Source organism: Salvelinus sp. IW2-2015, linkage group LG20 (assembly GCF_002910315.2).
Source record: "Salvelinus sp. IW2-2015 linkage group LG20, ASM291031v2, whole genome shotgun sequence".
In the NCBI taxonomy this organism is placed as follows: domain Eukaryota; kingdom Metazoa; phylum Chordata; class Actinopteri; order Salmoniformes; family Salmonidae; genus Salvelinus; species Salvelinus sp. IW2-2015.
Window position 1 is genome coordinate 36,406,493 of NC_036860.1, and position 17,154 is coordinate 36,423,646.

Sequence of the window (17,154 nt, forward strand, 5' to 3'; positions counted from 1 at the left end):
GTAGCACTAAAAACAGGAGAGAAAAAATAACAAATAATTTGAGACCGGCAACACATTTCTCCTGAGGAGAGAGCCCACTCGAAGAGGGTCCCTTATCACCATCTTGCACCATCCCATGTGATTCATCYCCTCCCTCGGCTGGCTGTTCGAGGAGATGGCAGTTGTCGATATCGCTCACCTTTCCACCCCCCCACTCTCTCCCTCTTTCTCTGTGCAGTGTTTCGTCTCCTACCTGCGCTCCGTCTACCTCATGAAAAACAAAGACGTCTTTGATGTGTTCCAGCTCAAGCTCCAGGAGTATGCAGCGTGAGTAAGAGGGAAACAGGCCATTTTGACCACTAATCTGTCTCTAGCGGTGGAGCGTTTTCCTTAGATCTACTCTAATTGTTTAGGGCTTCCCGATCCTGAAAGAATGTCAACCAGGCCACAATATGCCTGTTTGTTGTGCATGTGAGGGGACTTGGACATCATTATCCACAAGGCCTTAACAGAGAATATGGTGTGGGGCATCATTAGAAGAAYCTGTGTCATCCCCTCATTCAGGCATAGAGTAGCTTAGCTTTAGCCATTGCTAGCTATTTTAGCCTTTTTGGACCATGATGAACCAAACATTTCAGATAAAGTCCAACTTGATGTCATTCTTCCCTTTTGGTACTTTTGCTAGTTCTCTGGGCCTCGCTGTTGCTCCAAGGGTGCGTTTTCTCAACAAAGTCCAGAAGCAGGGAGCAGACCCTGGGCAGAGCGGCGGGCCGGGAGATGTGGCCCAGTATGAGGAGGAGAAGGAACTAAAGAGCTTCAAGGCTCAGCTCAGAGGAGACGGGCGCAAGTCCGAAGCTCAAGAATCCCAAAGCTCAGATGAGGAAGATGATGAGGAGGAGGACGTGGAAAAGTTACAGCCCGGTCCTAAGGGTCTCATCTTCGGGGCAGATGAAACCGAGGAGGATGAAGATATGAGGGACTTGGACCTGCTCACAGTGAAGAGAAAAGATGTCTTCAGCCTGGAGGAAGTTGACCAGGATGATGAGGTGAGGTGCTCCTGCCTGTTGTGGTGCCAGTTCTGTGGACACCAATGTCTCTTAATTCTGGACCTGGGGACCCAAAGGGGTGCATGTTTTTGCCATGGCTCCACACACCTGATTCCACTAATCAACTCATCAAACCTTTTGATTAGTGGAATCAGGTGTGTAGTGCTCGGGCAAAAAAACAAAATATGAATCCCTTTGGATTTCCAGGACCATGGTTAGGAAACACTGGTGTACACTTAACACATTACTCAAGTTGCATTTACTTATTTAAAGGTCCAATGCAGCAGTTTTTATCTCAATATTAAATCATTTCTGGCTAACAGATTGCTGCGATTTGTTTTCAATTAAAATGGTCAAAGAGAAACAAATATAGCTTCTTAGCAAAGAGCAACTTCTCAAGCAAGACGGTTGCTAGGACTGTCTAGGAGTAGTCTGAGTAGGGAGGGGGAAACTGAAAACTAGCTCTTATTGGCAGATGTTTGGAACTCTTTCTTATTGATCTATTAACTAATTTACTGCCTGGTGATGTCAGGCAAAAACTCCATCCCACCAAAACTGTGAAATTTCAGATGGTCTTTTCAAARAACACTTACACTAAAAGTGCATTATCATTTTCACAATTTCACAGTATTACGACTTAGACTGTATATATCCACACTTCGATCTCATGAAAATCATGTTTTTGACTGCACTGTGCCTTTAATAMTTTTTGCTTCATACAATTACTCCATGTTGTTCTCCATAGTATATATAAACCCTCCATAGATGTTAAACAAGCCATTTGGGCTTTTGTTCGACTTTGATGTGAGCTTTTCTGCCTAATTTTGGAAAAGCAGCAGCGTCTGTGTGAACAATGCAAAAGGTAGAATTAGCATGCCCAAATAAGTGAGCAACCAAAATCAAAGCTGTCGGAGCTCAGTCAGGAGCCACACTGCCAACAGAGACATATTCGTCTCTACAGTCAAGCACAACAAGCATCTGTTTACAGTCACGGCCAATTTCAGGTAGGAAAATGGTTCTGGAAACTGCCAAAATTGCGGAAACCCAGATGGCTATATACATGCATAGCCTAGGTGCACAWTGTTTACATGCATTTGTAGTCTACAGTTGGACAAGCGGTTCAGTTCCATCTKCAACCATCTGTTTTCTACTGAGTTGCCAACTTGCAATGCCTTTGTCTCATATACAGTCATGACCGGAATTACTGGCACCCTTGATAAAGATGAGCAAAAGAAGACTATAAAAAATGTAAATATAATCCTGCGCTTTAGCCTGGCTTTGCTCTGTGTTTCTGTAGAGTTCACTTTGTTTGTTTCTATAAAAGTTGGGAACAACATGTTCCAGGCACCTCAATCACTCCACGCATACCTGGCAGTGGATGATACTCATCGATGTCAGATTTAATTTGGGGCAGATGGTTCCTCTCTGCTGGAGAGAGAACCTCTAAATCACTGTTGGCGCCCAGTTCCCACCTACGTGTACGTTCCTTAACAGGGGATGTAGATGCTGAAGTGGTAACCTCATCACAGTAATAACGCTGGTTTGGGTGATGAGCTTCTAATCCAATTCAATGGCTGAGACAAAGCTGTCTGTTGCACTCGTCTTTATTGTTAAGTGAGGAGTAGGCAGCTACAACTCTTAAACCCCTACACAAGTGCACACTACTAGTGTGACTCAGTGTWAACTTTCTGCTCCTTTCTCTGGAATTGGTGTCAACTGATTCGAAATAGGTCCTTCCAAGCTTTTTCTCGCTTATATTTAGTTGCTGTGCACCTTGGGGCAAACAAATTGGGCTAGCTCCCATGTGAAGTAGAAAATAAAACATCCTAGTTTTCCCGTAGAAAAGACCGCTGTAGGGTAGAAACGGTTTGGAGAAGAAGTGTTTGAACAGAGGTCAGGGTGAGTTTAGCCAGCTCAGGCTAGCTATTTCATTGACTCCTCTGCAGTGGGCTAAGAATATGCTGTAGGTGGCCGGGGTCACATCTACTGTGCCTTCAGCTGGAGTGTGTGAGGCTGCYGAGTGCTGGCTTTCCATCTAGTCCGACATGATTCACTGTTTTTAAATGGGGTGAGAATCCTTTTTTTTTTGCCCTTCAAAACATTATGAACACCTTCCTAATATTGAGTTGCAGCCCCCCTCTTTGCCCTCAGAACAGCCTCCGTTTGTCAGAGGATAGACTCTACAAGGTGTTGAACGTGTTCTACAGGGATGCTGGCCCGTGTTGACTCCAATGCTTCCCACGGTTGTGTCAAGTTGCCTTGGATGTCCTTTGGGTGGTGTACCGTTCTTGATACACACGGGAAACTGTTGAGCGTGGAAAAACCCAGCAGGCTTGCAGTTCTTTTTTTGGAATTTTACCCCCCTTTTTCCCCCCAATTTTGTGATATCCAATTGTTAGTAGTTACTATCTTGTCTCATCGCTACAACTCCCGTATGGACTCGGGAGAGACGAAGGTRGGAAGCCGTGCGTCCTCCGAAACACAACCCAACCAAGCCGCACTGCTTCMTAACACAGCGCGCATCCAACCCGGAAGCCAGCCGCACCAATGTGTCGGAGGAAACACCGTGCACCTAGCGACCTGGTCAGTGCGCACTGTGCCCGGCCCGCCACAGGAGTCGCTGGTGCGTGATGAGACAAAGKTATCCCTACCGGCCAAACCCTCCCTAACCCGGACAACGCTAGGCCAATTGTGCGTCGCCCCATGGACCGCCGGCCGCGACCGGGAGTGTCTCTGGGGCACAGCTAGCACTGCGATGCAATGCCTTAGACCACTGCGCCACCCGGGAGGCCCCGGCTTGCAGTTCTTGACACAACTGGTACGCCTGGCACCTACTACCAAACCCTGTTCAAAGACACTTAAATCTTTTGTCTTGCCCATTCKCCATCTGAATGGCACACACACAATCCATGTCTCAATTGTCTCTAGGCTTAAAAATCCTTCTTTAAACCTTCTCCTCCCCTTCATCTACAGGGCTTGAAGTGGATTTAACAAGTGACKTCAATAAGGGCTTATATCATTCACCTGGTCAGTCTATATCATGGAGCGAGCAGGTGTTAATGTTTTGTACACTGTCTATTGACTGAAATGGCCACCTTTACGTTAGATCATTAACAGTCAAATGTATTTTTGGGCCATTTTATATGAAATTAATGGTTTATAATATAGGGATTTCTTGACCTGAATAAGTTAACGTTCCACATAGGAGTTAATGAATATCGAAGAGACTGGGAAAATTTCAGAGTTAACACAAACTCTGAGAAAGACCATATACTTTACCCCCAGCATGTGACAGTAATTAAGTTGTGCCACTGTCACGATCGCTGTCTGGACTCTATGGCTGGGAATGCTTTTATCGCCTTCTCTATAGAGATCCGGATGACCTCACCCCAGCTTTTCAATCCGGGCTGGCAGGGTCTGTTCCGCTCTGTTACCACTGAGATTGTCATTGTACCTGGTGAAACAGAAAGCCCCCTCACTACTGTCTTCTGGACTGATCCTGTCCTAGAGGGGTTGGGAAGCTCCTTCAAGTAGAGGTGTTTCAATAGTTATTGGTTGAATTGACGTTGTCACTTGACACGTTTTAAAGCTGCAATATGACGCTTTTTGGGCGACCTGACCAAATTGACATGGAAATGTTTCATATCTGTCATTTACCATTGAAAGCAAGTCTAAGAAGCGGTAGATATGTTCTATATGTGCTATTTCTATGCTCCCAGGTCTTAAGTTTTGTTTTTGCGTCTTTTACTTTCGGTTTTGTTCTACAGCTTCAAACAGCTGAAAATAATATCTTTTTGGTTTGGATAAGATATTTCACAGCGGTTTACATGGTACAATGATTCTCTACACTATAGTTGCTTGTTTTGTCACACAAACTAAAATTAGGAGAACAATTAGAATTTTAGCAACCAGGAAATGGAGTGATTCCTGCATAGTGCATCTTTTAAAAGATAAATAATGTAAATGACTCGAATGTCTGCGATCTTCTGGCACAAGGTATAGAGCATATTCATATGCTACTAATTTATGCCTTAAAGGGGAAGTTTGCTTTTTTACAACTAAATCTCTCTTTTACATGTAAATGGCATGTTATAGATGGTCCAGACACTTTTTTTTTMTGTGATTTCACTTTCACTTGTTTTTCAGAGACTTACCCCAACCAGCAATTCACTTCCTCAACCTTCTTTGTGCATTATGGCGGTTCTGAGAAAACACGAACACATGCTCCAACAACACCCAAATAAGTCCTTTAGAAACAGAAACCTTCTCAGTATAGTGATGCAGGTCTTATATGCTGTGCACATGAAATTGTCATTCCGAAATGTATTCCAATTTGTGCAACTCAACCCGTTTCCTCTATACAGCTGTTCCATTCTCCGTGTAGCCTGCTGCTAAAATGGACGGAGAGGTATTGCTCTAGTTGCAACAAAATGGAATATACAGTACATTCGGAAAGTATTCAGACCCCTTCACATTTTTCCACATTTTGTTACGTTACAGCCTTATTCTAAAATGATTTATTTTTTATAATCTTCATCAATCTACAAACAATACCCCATAATGACAAAGTGAAAACAGGTTTTTAGAATTTTTTTCAAATGTATTAAAAATAAAAAACATACTTTATTTACATAAGAATTCAGACCGTTTGCTATGAGACTCGAAATTGAGCTACGGTGTATCCTGTTTCCATTGATCATCCTTGAGATGTTTCTACAACCTGATTGGGGTCCAGCTGTGGTAAATTCAATTGATTGGACATGATATGGAAAGGCACACCTGTCTATATAAGATCCCACAGTTGACAGTGCATGTCAGAGCAAAAATCAAGCCATGAGGTCGAAGGAATTGTTCATAGAGCTGTGAGACAGGATTGTGTGGAYGCACAGATCTGGGGAAGGGCAAAAACCATTTCTGCAGCATTGAAGGTCCCTAAGAACACAGTGYCCTCCATCATTCTTAAATGGAAGAAGTTTGGCACCAGCAAGACTCTTACTAGAGCTGGCTGGCCAAACTGAGCAATTGGAGGAGAAGGGCRTTGGTCAGGGAGGTGACCAAGAACCTGATGGTCACTCTGAAAGAGCTCCAGAGTTCCTCTGTGGTGATAGGAGAACCTTCCAGAAGGACAACCATCTCTGCAACACTCCACCAATCAGGCCTTTATGGTAGAGTGGCCAGATGAAAGCCACTCCTCAGTAAAAGGCACATGACAGCCCACTTYGASTTTGCAAAAAGGCACCTAAAAGACTCTCGGACCATGAGAAACAAGATTCTCTTGTCTGATGAAGCCAAGATTGAACTCTTTGGCCTGAATGCCAAGCGTCACGTCTGGAGGAAACCTGGCACCATCCCTACGGTGAAGCATGGTGTTTTTCAGCGGCAGGGACTGGAGCGAAGGTTCACCTTCCAACAGGACAACGACCCTAAGCATACAGCCAAGACAACGAAGAAGTGGCTTTGGGTCTGAATGTCCTTGAGTGGCCCAGCCAGAGCCRGGACTTGAACCTGATCGAACTTCTCTGGAGATGGCTGTGCAGCGAKGCTCTCCATCCAAAWTGACAGATCTTGAGAGAATCTGCAGAGAAGAATYGGAGAAACTCCCCAAATACAGGTGAGCCAAGCTTGTAGCGTCATACCCAAGAAGACTTGAGGCTGTAATCGCCACCAAKGGTGCCTCAACAAATTACTGAGTAAAGGGTCTGAATGCTAYTGTATGTGTAAATGTGCAAACATTTCTAAGAATCTGTTTTTGCTTTTTTCGTTATGGGGTATTTTGTGTAGATTGATGGGGGGGGGGGGGAACTATTTAATCCGTATTTGAATAAAAGCTGTAACGTAACAAAGTGGAAAAAGTGAAGGGGCCTGAATACTTTCCGAATGCACTGTAACGTTGTGGATATACACCGTATTTCATTTGTATAATATCAAAAGACCTGCATCACTATACTGAGAGATTTTCATTTCTTAAAGGACGTATTTGGGTGTTTTTGGAGCCTTTTGTTCGTGTTTTTTCAGAGCCCACATTCTACACAACGAGGGTGAGGAAGTGAATTGCTGATTAGGGTATGTTTCTCAAAAACAAGAGAAATGGCTAAAAAAGTGTTAAGTCCCTTCTATAACACTCCATTTACATAAAGAAAAAAAAAATGTTGTAAAAAAAAAAATGTAAAATTCTCCTTTAACTAAAAACATTAGGGTCAATCAGTGTTTTTTTTTGTTGTCCGTTCTGTCATCGGATAACGTAATATGAATAATTTTGGGGGGAATCACTAAACGTTAATAAGGCTTCCCGTTAATGCCATCGTTAATCTTTAGCTTCGGTCTTTGAGGTGGTGCTAGCCGTTCATAACAACACATCCCTCATTCCCAGGAGATGTCCTTTAAAATGCAGCTTTGTTAGGATGAGATTGATTGAAGCAATCGTGAGAGCAGCCCGCAATAACAATCTCATGAGAGAACAGGAGCCTGTCGACAGTCCTCTGTGTCAAATGACACCTTTCATTGGGAACGCAATGCACCGCAATTCCATTATCCTAATTGCATCCTTGTCGTCCCCCTCACCCTCATTTTGAAGAGACTGTTGAAACTGTTTCATGACAAAAAACAAATCCGTTGGACATCCCCTTAAGGTTAAGGCCTGTCGTACAGATGGTATGCTTACAGCTTATGATATAATAGGAAATGCTAGAATGTCATCTCTTTTTCAAGTCCTATTGATGTTTTTTCAGACACTATAACTTAATTTATTCCTACTATAGAAGTTTTATATACACTATATATACAAAAGTATGTGGACACCCCTATTTCAGCCGCTATCATTGTTGACAGGTGTATTACATTTGAGCACACAGCCATGCAATCTCCAGAGACAAACATTGGCAGTAGAGTGGCCTTACTGAAGGGCTCAGTGACTTTCAAAGTGGCACCGTCATAGGATGCCAACTTTCCAACAAGTCAGTTTGTCAAATTGATTGCAACACTCACTACCAAGTTCCAAACTTCCTCTGGAAGAAATGTCAGCACCAGATCTGTTCATCTGGATCTTCATGAAATGGGTTTCCATGGCTCAGCAGCCACTTAGCASCTCACTTAGGCTTGTGAGCAGGCTCACAAGCCTAAGATCACCATCCYCAATCCCAAGCATTGGCTGGTGTGGTGTAAAGCTCGCCGCCATTGAACTCTGGAGCAATGGAAATACGTTCTCTTGAGTGATGAATCACGCTTCACCATCTGGCAGTCCGACTGACGAATCTGGGTTTGGTGGATGCCAGGAGAGCGCTACCTGCCCGAATGCATAGTGCCAACTGTAAAGTTTGGTGGAGGAATTATGGTCTGTGGCTGTTTTTCATGGTTCCGGCTAGGCCCCTTAGTTCCAGTGAAGGGAAATCTTAACTGTACACCATAGAATGATGTTCTAGACGATTCTGTGCTTCCAACAGTTTGGGGAAGGCCCTTTCCTGTTTCAGCATGACAATGCCCCTGTGCACAAAGCAAGGTCCATACATAAATGGTTTGTCAAGATTGAAGTGGAAGAGCTTGACTGGCCTGTACAGAGCCCTGACCGCAACCCCATCAAACACCTTTGGGATGAATTGGAATGCCGACTGCAAACCAGGCCTAATTGCCCAACATCAGTGCCCGACCTCACTAATGCTCGTGGCTGAATCAAGTCCCAGCAGCAATGTTTCAAAATCTAGTGGAAAGCCTTCCCAGAAGAGTGGAGGCTGTTATAGTAGCAAAGGGGGATCAACTCTATATTAATGCCCATGATTTTAGAATGAGATGTTTGGGGGTGTCCACATATGTTTGTGGTGTACCTTGACTATCGACCTTAGATGCCTTAAGGCTGGTTGGTGCATGCTGTGTTTTGTTTTCCGAGTAAGTGCTGTGGAGTTATTACTGTCAATTTYGCAAATGTGATGAAATAGTTTGACACTGAGCCTCAGGGAACTTTTTTTCTATTCAGAGGAATGTTAGTTAGATTAGGTTGCACCTCAGTTGTGTTAGTTSATTGCTGTCTTCCTCTCCGTTACTTTTAAATCTATACTGAACAAAAATATAAARGTAGCAATTTCAAAGATTTTACTGAGTTACAGTTCATAGYTGGAAATCAGTCAATTGAAATACTCATTATTCCCTAAGTGATGGCGCAGCCATGGGTGAGCTTGGGAGGTCTTAGGCCCATCCACTTGGGAGCCATGTCAACCCACTGGGAACCAGACCCAGCCAATCAGAATGACTTTTCCCCACGAAAGGGCTTTAATAAAGACAGATATCCTCCTCAGTCCCCCCCATCCCCAGACGATCCCACAGGTGAAGAAGCAGGATGTGGAGGTCCTGGGCTGGCGTGGTTGTGAGGCCGGTTGGACGTACTGCCAAATTTTCTGAACGGCATTGGACGTGGCTTATGGTAGAGAAACTAACATTCAATTCTCTGGCAACAGCAGTATTGAACATTGCTGTCCACATTTTAGTTGCATTTATTGCCCCCAGCACAAGGTGCACCTGTGTAATGATCATGCTGTTTAATCAGCTTCTTTATATGTCACACCTGTCAGGTGGATGTATTATTTTGGCTAAGGAGAAATGCTCACTAACCGGGTTGTAAACAAATTTGTGCATAAACAAAAATAGAGAAATAAGCTTTTTGTGCGCATGGAATATTTTTGGGATCTTTTATGTCAGATCATGAAAAATGGGACCAACACTTCAGTATACTAATGGGTAAAAGGAATAATTCAAACYATCAGACTATAGAGACTCCATCCATTGCATAATGCTAAGTCCCCCTGTTGACAGTGGTATTTGATCCGGCCTATTGATTGAAGGATTGTTTGGTTAATTGATTGATGAGCGTCTGATTCACACTCTAGTTGATTCATTTGCCCTCGGCCATTCATGTCAGAATGGGCAGCCTCGGCTGACAGGGAGAGGAATGCTCCTCAACGCACAACTGTCCAGTGATGAAACAAGCAATAAATCACCCCTCTGCGAGATTTAACTTACCCTCTGCTTATGATATACTGTGTGTCTAAGCATCACATTTCATTATGAGTCTTGTGGTTTCACCTGAATCATTGTTGAAGTTTGTTTGTTTGATGTCCTTGCCTAACGAAATTGCTAAATACGTACAAACATGCTAATGATTTTTTTTAACTAAGATTTTGTTCAACTTTGAAACGTAGGACCTTTTTAGATTAGCGAGTTCCTTCGCTGCGAAAACAGCTTGCCGACTCTAGCTGCTAAGCTCACATATCGCAAATTTCCATTGTCGCTCCCATTCAAGAAGCCAACCTGCCAGCTACCTAACCTTGAGAACATTTTAACATTTAAGATAAGAGCAACATGCACTGGGAAGTCCAAAGGTTGAGGAGAGCAAAGCAAATTGGTAAGACATGCTCTTAAATCGGGATAAAAATGTCTGAAATATAGATGGGGTAAGAATTGACTCTGTGCCCCCCCCCCCCATCCCCTTAAGTCTTTTCAAATGCATACAGAAAGGCATGTGCCTTTGTGCAAACTGCTGGTATTGGATTACTCCTCATAGTTTTTTTTRCTCAATAATTTATTTTCGGCGGGCCCATAATTTCCCCATAAATGCAGTGCAATAACTTCACACCCAATGATATTTAATTGATTCAGAATCGCGGCGAGACTCTGCCTCCTGTGGGAAACGCTTATTAAACTGGGAGGGTTAGGAAATGAGGTCCTGAGGTGAGAATCCCAACGCCGGCGCCTTCCAATTAGATTCTCAGTGGGGAGATAGAAACTGGGGGAGGAGGGGGGAGTGACATTTGCTGATTTCGTTTTTGACAAGGGAGGTGGGACGGTGTACAGGGGGGTTGTTGTCTTGTTCTGCTAATGCTGTGCTGACCTCATTATGTTTATGAAGTGAATTTTGCAACAGGTTGCATGTTGAAGTCTAATTCAGTAGTTTGCTGAATGAATGAACCTTCCCCCCCCCCAAACATCTTTTCCTCTGCCACACATTATTGCATTGCTCCAGTAGTCTGCTAGTGTCCGTTGTTGTGCAGAGAAGTTCATTTTGTTCAGACCACTTGATGTGTCTTTTGAATAGGGCTCTCGAAATTCATGGCACTACCTTCTGATGGCAGACTCTGGGTTTGTCAGCAGAACAAACTATAGAAATGTAATGGTTTGCGGTCCTTTTTTTCTGAGATGACTCTAAAAAGAACCTTCGATAGATGAATAGTGTGAGTCATAGAAATATAATTAATAGAGCTGGCTTGGAAGCGCTAACCCTGGCAATTTGACTGGGAAACTCATGGGTACACTCGCAATGGCTGCCTGGTATTGTGATGAAATGATTTTCATGCTAATTTGGAATGTTCTATCAACTAATGCTGGATTGCCATGGTAATGTAGGATGTTCATTCAAATTATGCTAACTGATGTGGTTCGTGCAATGGAATGTATTTGTTTTTGTAATGTCAGTTGAGTTGACTCAACTGATTGAAGGGTACAATTTCTGCTTTTAGTTCCTGGCATGCGTACACTCAAAATGGCTGCCAGTCCACCCATTATCGCGTCATTGACTTGAGTTGGGATGTCCGTTCTATTAATTCTTTCATTCTATWTCTATTGAGAAAATAAACAATTCTCCTTCATTTGGTTGGGGGAAATCTAATGTCTTTAGGTATGACAAAGCACCCCAGCATAATAGCCAACAATTTCATGGGCTGTTTTTAAAATTTTAACTGCCACATGTTTTTTAATCACGTTTTTCTCTCTAACAAAAGGTCACATCAGTTATTCCTAATTGAAGATGGCGATCAATGTCCCCAAGGGAGGAATAACATCATTTATTGAACCATAAAATGCACCACCTTTCCAATTGGACCCCAAATACATCAATATATGGTTTAGTGAGAACGCCTACATAAATTGTGTGGTAGAAATTCTAAAAGCCGGTCATTGAGGCAGCGCCTTGTAGCCCTAGGTCATTCTGAAGTGAAAAATWGTTTCTTAATAATCTACCATGCAATATTTATCTTCTGAGTGCCAGCTCAGCAGTCTAGTGCTGGTTTGTCAAGTCATATTCCAAGGGCTTGTTTGATTAAGACCCTAGGCAAAGTGCTCTCTATCGCTCTGGATATGGAGCACATTGTTTGGGATGTGTCAAGGAAAGTTGATTTACCCTCCTGCTTTGACTACATCGACAACATCGTTTGTTCGTACGGAGTCATTCCTAGGGGATAATCACTGTCYCGAAACGCCAATTCGGGACTGAAAGATGTTCATCAGATTCCCTTTGTTTATGTTATGCCTAGTGTCCTTGTCAACTGCTTAACCAGAGATCTAAATCTGGGCAAACATTGGAACGCTATAAAGCCTACAGGTTGTATTTAGGCCAGATTCTAATTAGAGGAGCAATTGAAATTGTGTTAATTTCTTGAATAATAATGAACGAGTTGAGGCACTAACCTTTCATTGAGTTTTATTATTTTCCGGAGCCCAGAGTTAATTATCCCTTTTATACCATGGCTATAATTTAACACATTTGCAGCTAGAAATGTTTTCAACGTCCACTGAAGTAGCTAGCAAGTTTAATAGTGACAGTAGTTGCCTTGGTAACCAAACACGACTTATTAGTTTTAAAGTTAATTTCCTGCAATTCTACACAATTTTCCATGATTCGTGCCATGGGGAGGAGAGAAAATGTAGCAATTTTATAGCTAATTTCTTGCAATTCTACATATTTTTCCATGATTCATGTCATGTTAATATATCTGAGCGTGACTAACAAAATCACAAGGGTTCCTGAATGGGGGCCCCTGGAGGTCAGGGCCCCTGTGCACACATTCGGGCATGATGGCAGGCTAGAATAACTTAACAATCAAATCATCTTTTTGCTGACATGGCTAATTGAGCTACTGTCAGGGACTGACATAACAAGAGAAACTGCTGATGCACAATCAAATATGGCACCTTGTGTAGTCTACTATTCTAACTCTCAACAGGAAGTTAAGATCCCGACTGACGGATAATTATTTATCTACAGTGCGTTCTTTTTCCACATTTTGTTACGTTACAGCATTATTCTAAAATGGATTCAATGTTGTTTTTTATCAACCTACACACAATACCTCATAATGACAAAGTGTGAACAGGTTTTTAGAAATATTTGCACATGTATTAAAGATTAAAAACACTTATTTACATAAGTATTCAGACCCTTTGCTATGAGACTCAAATTGAACTCTGGTGCATCCTGTTTCCATTGATCATACTTGATGTTCCTACAACTTGATTGGAGTCCACCTGTGGTAAATTCAATTGATTGGACATGATTTGGAAAGGCACACACCTGTCTATAAGTTCCCACAGTTGACATTGCATGTCAGAGCAAAAACCAAGACATGAGGTCGAAGGAATTGTCCTTAGAGCTGCGAGACAGAATTATGTAGAGGCACAGATCTGGGGATGGGTATCTAACGTTTCTACAGCATTGAAGGTCCCCAAGAACACAGTGGCCTCCATCATTCTTAAGTGGAAGAAGTTTTGCACCACCAAGACTCTTCCTAGAGCTGGCAGCCCGGCCAAACTGAGCAATCTGGGAAGAAGGGCCTTGTTCAGGGAGGTGAACAAGAACCTGATGGTCACTTTGACAGCGCTCCAGAGTTCCTCTGTGCAGATGTGTGTCCTTCTGGAAGGTTCTCCCATCTCTGCAGCACTCCATCAATCAGGCCTTTATTGCAGAGTGGCCAGATGGAAGCCACTCCTCAGTAAAAGGCACATGACAGCCCGCTTGGAGTTTGCCAAAAGGAACCTAAAGGACTCTCTGGTCTGATGAAACCAAGATTGAACTCGTTGGCCTGAATGCCAAGCGTCACATCTGGAGGAAACCTCTCACAATCCCTACGGTGAAGCATGGTGGTGGCAGAATCATGCTGTGGGGATGTTTTCCAGCGGCAGGGCCTGGGAGACTAGTCAGGATCAAGGGAAAGATGAATGGAGCAAAGTACAGATATCCTTGATGAAAACCTGTTCCAGAGCTCTCAGACCTCAGACTGGGGCGAAGGTTCACTTTCCAACAGGACAACGACCCTAAGCACACAGCCAAGACAACACAGGAGCGGCTTCGGTACAGGTCTCTGAATGTCCTTGATTGGCCCAGCCAGCGCCTGGATTTGAACCCGATCGATCATCTCTGGAAAGACCTGAAAATAGTTGTGCAGCGACACCCACCACCCAACCTGACAGAGTTTGAGAGGATCTGCAGAGGAGAATGTGAGAAACTCCCCAAATACAGGTGTGCCAAGCTTGTAGCATCATACTCAAGAAGACTTGAGTCTGTAATCGCTGTCAACGGTGCTTCAACAAAGTACTGAGTAAAGGGTCTGAAGACTTATGTAAATGTAATATTTCAGTTGTATTTTTTTATACATTTGCTAAAAATTCAATTGTGTATAGATTGAGGGGGGGAGACAATTGAATCTGTTTTATAATAAGGCTGTGTCTGAATGCTTTCCGAATGCACTGTCTATACAGTACCAGTCAAGTTTGGACACCTATTTTTACTATTTTCTACATTGTAGAATAATAGTGAAGACATCAAAACTATGAAGTCATGTTGTAACAAAGTGTTCAACAAATCAAAATATATTTTAGATTCTTCAAAGTAGCCACCCTTTGCCTTGATGACAGATTTGCACACTCTTGGCATTCTCTCAACCAACTTCATGAGGTAGTCACCTGGAATGCTTTTCCAACAGTCCTGAAGGAGTTTCCACATATGCAGCATATGATAGTCCCACTAAGGGCAAACCAGATGGGATGGTGTATTTCTGCAGAATGCTGTGGTAGCCATGCTGGTTAAGTGTGCCTTGAATTCTAAATAAATCGCAGACCGTGTCACCAGCAAAGCACCATCACGCTACCATCTCCATGCTTCACGGTGGGAACCACACATGCAGAGATCATCCATTCCCCTACTCTGCGTCTCACAAAGACACAGCGTTTGGAACCAAAAATCTCAAATTTGGACTCATCAGACAAAAGAACAGATTTCCACCGGTCTAATGTCCATTGCTTGTGTTTCTTGGCTCAAGCAAGTCTCTTCTTATTGGTGGCCTTTAGTAGTGGTTTCTTTGCAGCAATTCGACCATGAACGCCTGATTCATGCAGTCTCCTCTTAACAGTTGATGTTGAGATGTGTCTGGTACTTGAACTCTGAGGGATTTATTTGGGCTGCAATCTGAGGTGCAGTTATTTGACGGTTTTTGAGGCTGGTAATTCTAATGAACGTATCCTCTGCAGCAGCGGTAACTCTGTCTTCCTTTCCTGTGGCGGTCCTCATGAGCCAATTCTATCCTAGCGCTTGATGGTTTTTGTGACTGCACTTGAAGAAACGTTCAAATTTCTGACATTCATGTGTTAAAGTAACTGTTTGTCTTTGCTTATTTGAGCTGTTCTTGCCATAATATGGACTTGGTATTTTACCAAATAGGGCTATCTTCTGTATACCAACCCTTCCTTGTCACAGCACAACTGATTGGCTCAAACATTAAGAAGTAAAGAAATTCAAAAAAATTACTTTTAACAAGGCACACCTGTTAATTGAAATGCATTCCAGGTGACTACCTCATGAAGCTGGTTGAGAGAATGCCAAGTGTGCAAAGCTGTCAAGGCAAAGGGTGGCTACTTTGAAGAATCTAAAATATATTTAGATTTGTTTAACACTTTTTTGGTTACTACATGATTCCATATATTTTATTTCATAGTTTGTTCTACTTTGTAGGATAATAGACATTGTTAAAAAATAAAAAAAATAAACCTTGAATGAGGTGTGTCAACTTTTGACTCATACTGTATATACTTTTTTTACTCTGACATYTCCGAGACTCACTTTGAGAGAGTAGGCTGCTGCTGTAGTGTACCACTGATCTGCGTCTTGATTCCTACCTCAGAAGATAGGCCAGTTGCCCTGTAAATTGTTTGACATCATTTGTTAAGAATTAAACTATTTACTACCAATAGAGATGGCAAAACTGCACTCTGTCAGGGGCTGGGAAATGCATTTTGTTGCACAGTTAGGCAAAAAAATCCACTGAGGCAATGTGTGGACAGTCCTAGTGGCTCTCTGTAAAGATGCTTAGTTTGTCTTGGTCAGCATTCCTGAGTCTCCCGTCTTAACCTGCTGACATAATGGCAAAGTTGTCTAGCTACCTGTAGCCAGGAGTAGCAGGGACTGACTGTTTCAGGCAGGGAATTCAACATGATCAATTTTATGAGGTGTTACATTAGCAGTTAAATTGTTGTTAGGTTTATTTAAGCAATAAGGCCCGATGGGCGGTGGTATATAACCAGTATACCACGGCTAAGGGCTGTGTCCAGGCACTCTGCGTTGCGTCGTGGATAAGAAGAGCCCTTAGCACTGGTATATTGGCCGTATATCATAAACCCATTGTCCCTTATTGCTATTATAAAGTGGTTACCAACGTAATTAGTGCAGTAAAAATGTGTTTTTGTCATAGGCCAATCAGCATTCAGGGCTCAAACCACCCAGTTTATAAATGTAAATATATGCAGCATTGTTATCATTTCCTCTCTCATTACAGGAAACTGACAGTAACACCATTAAGAAAACGGAAAAAGAGACCAAGTTCAAAGAGGCCAAGAAAGTCCTGAAGAGAAACTTCCAAGTCAACACCAAATTAGTCTTCACTGAAGAGGGACAGGTTTGTACAAACATTGATCTACATTCCATTTTATTTTGAGTCAGATCCAGTGATACAATTTTTTGGCTTCAGGCTCTGCATCAGCTAAATGAGAGAACCAGTTTGTTTTACGGGCAATTCCACGCTAACAGATTTACGCTTAGATTTTTCACTTTAAAATATCTGCCAAACAAAAACCATGGATTTTAAAGTTAAAGTACGGTAAAATCTTCCTCAGTTTTATTCTGTTACCAATCTTTGTATCTGTACAGTTCTTCCTATAAATGTGTTTTTGTAAAATTCTGTGGAACATAAAAAGTAGTCCTTGTGCCTAGAGTTTTGTTAAACTTTGAAATCAATGGTTTTTCTTTGGTATACATTTTAAAGTTACAATTCTGAGTCTCAGCGTAATTCCTTTACCATTACTAACATCATTCAGAGAAAATTAG

General features: G+C 42.5%; 1 protein-coding gene across 2 annotated transcripts in view; it reads left to right on the forward strand.

The window, feature by feature from the left end:
- ddx10 (DEAD (Asp-Glu-Ala-Asp) box polypeptide 10) overlaps window positions 1-17,154 on the forward strand; it is a 61,522-nt gene that overhangs the window by 16,146 nt on the left and 28,222 nt on the right. For both annotated transcript variants that reach the window (XM_024011896.2, XM_024011895.2), the window contains exons 12-14: window positions 218-306; window positions 665-1,025; window positions 16,607-16,726. In XM_024011896.2, the coding sequence (XP_023867664.1) occupies window positions 218-306; window positions 665-1,025; window positions 16,607-16,726 (570 nt within the window). The remainder of the gene's footprint in view (window positions 1-217; window positions 307-664; window positions 1,026-16,606; window positions 16,727-17,154) is intronic.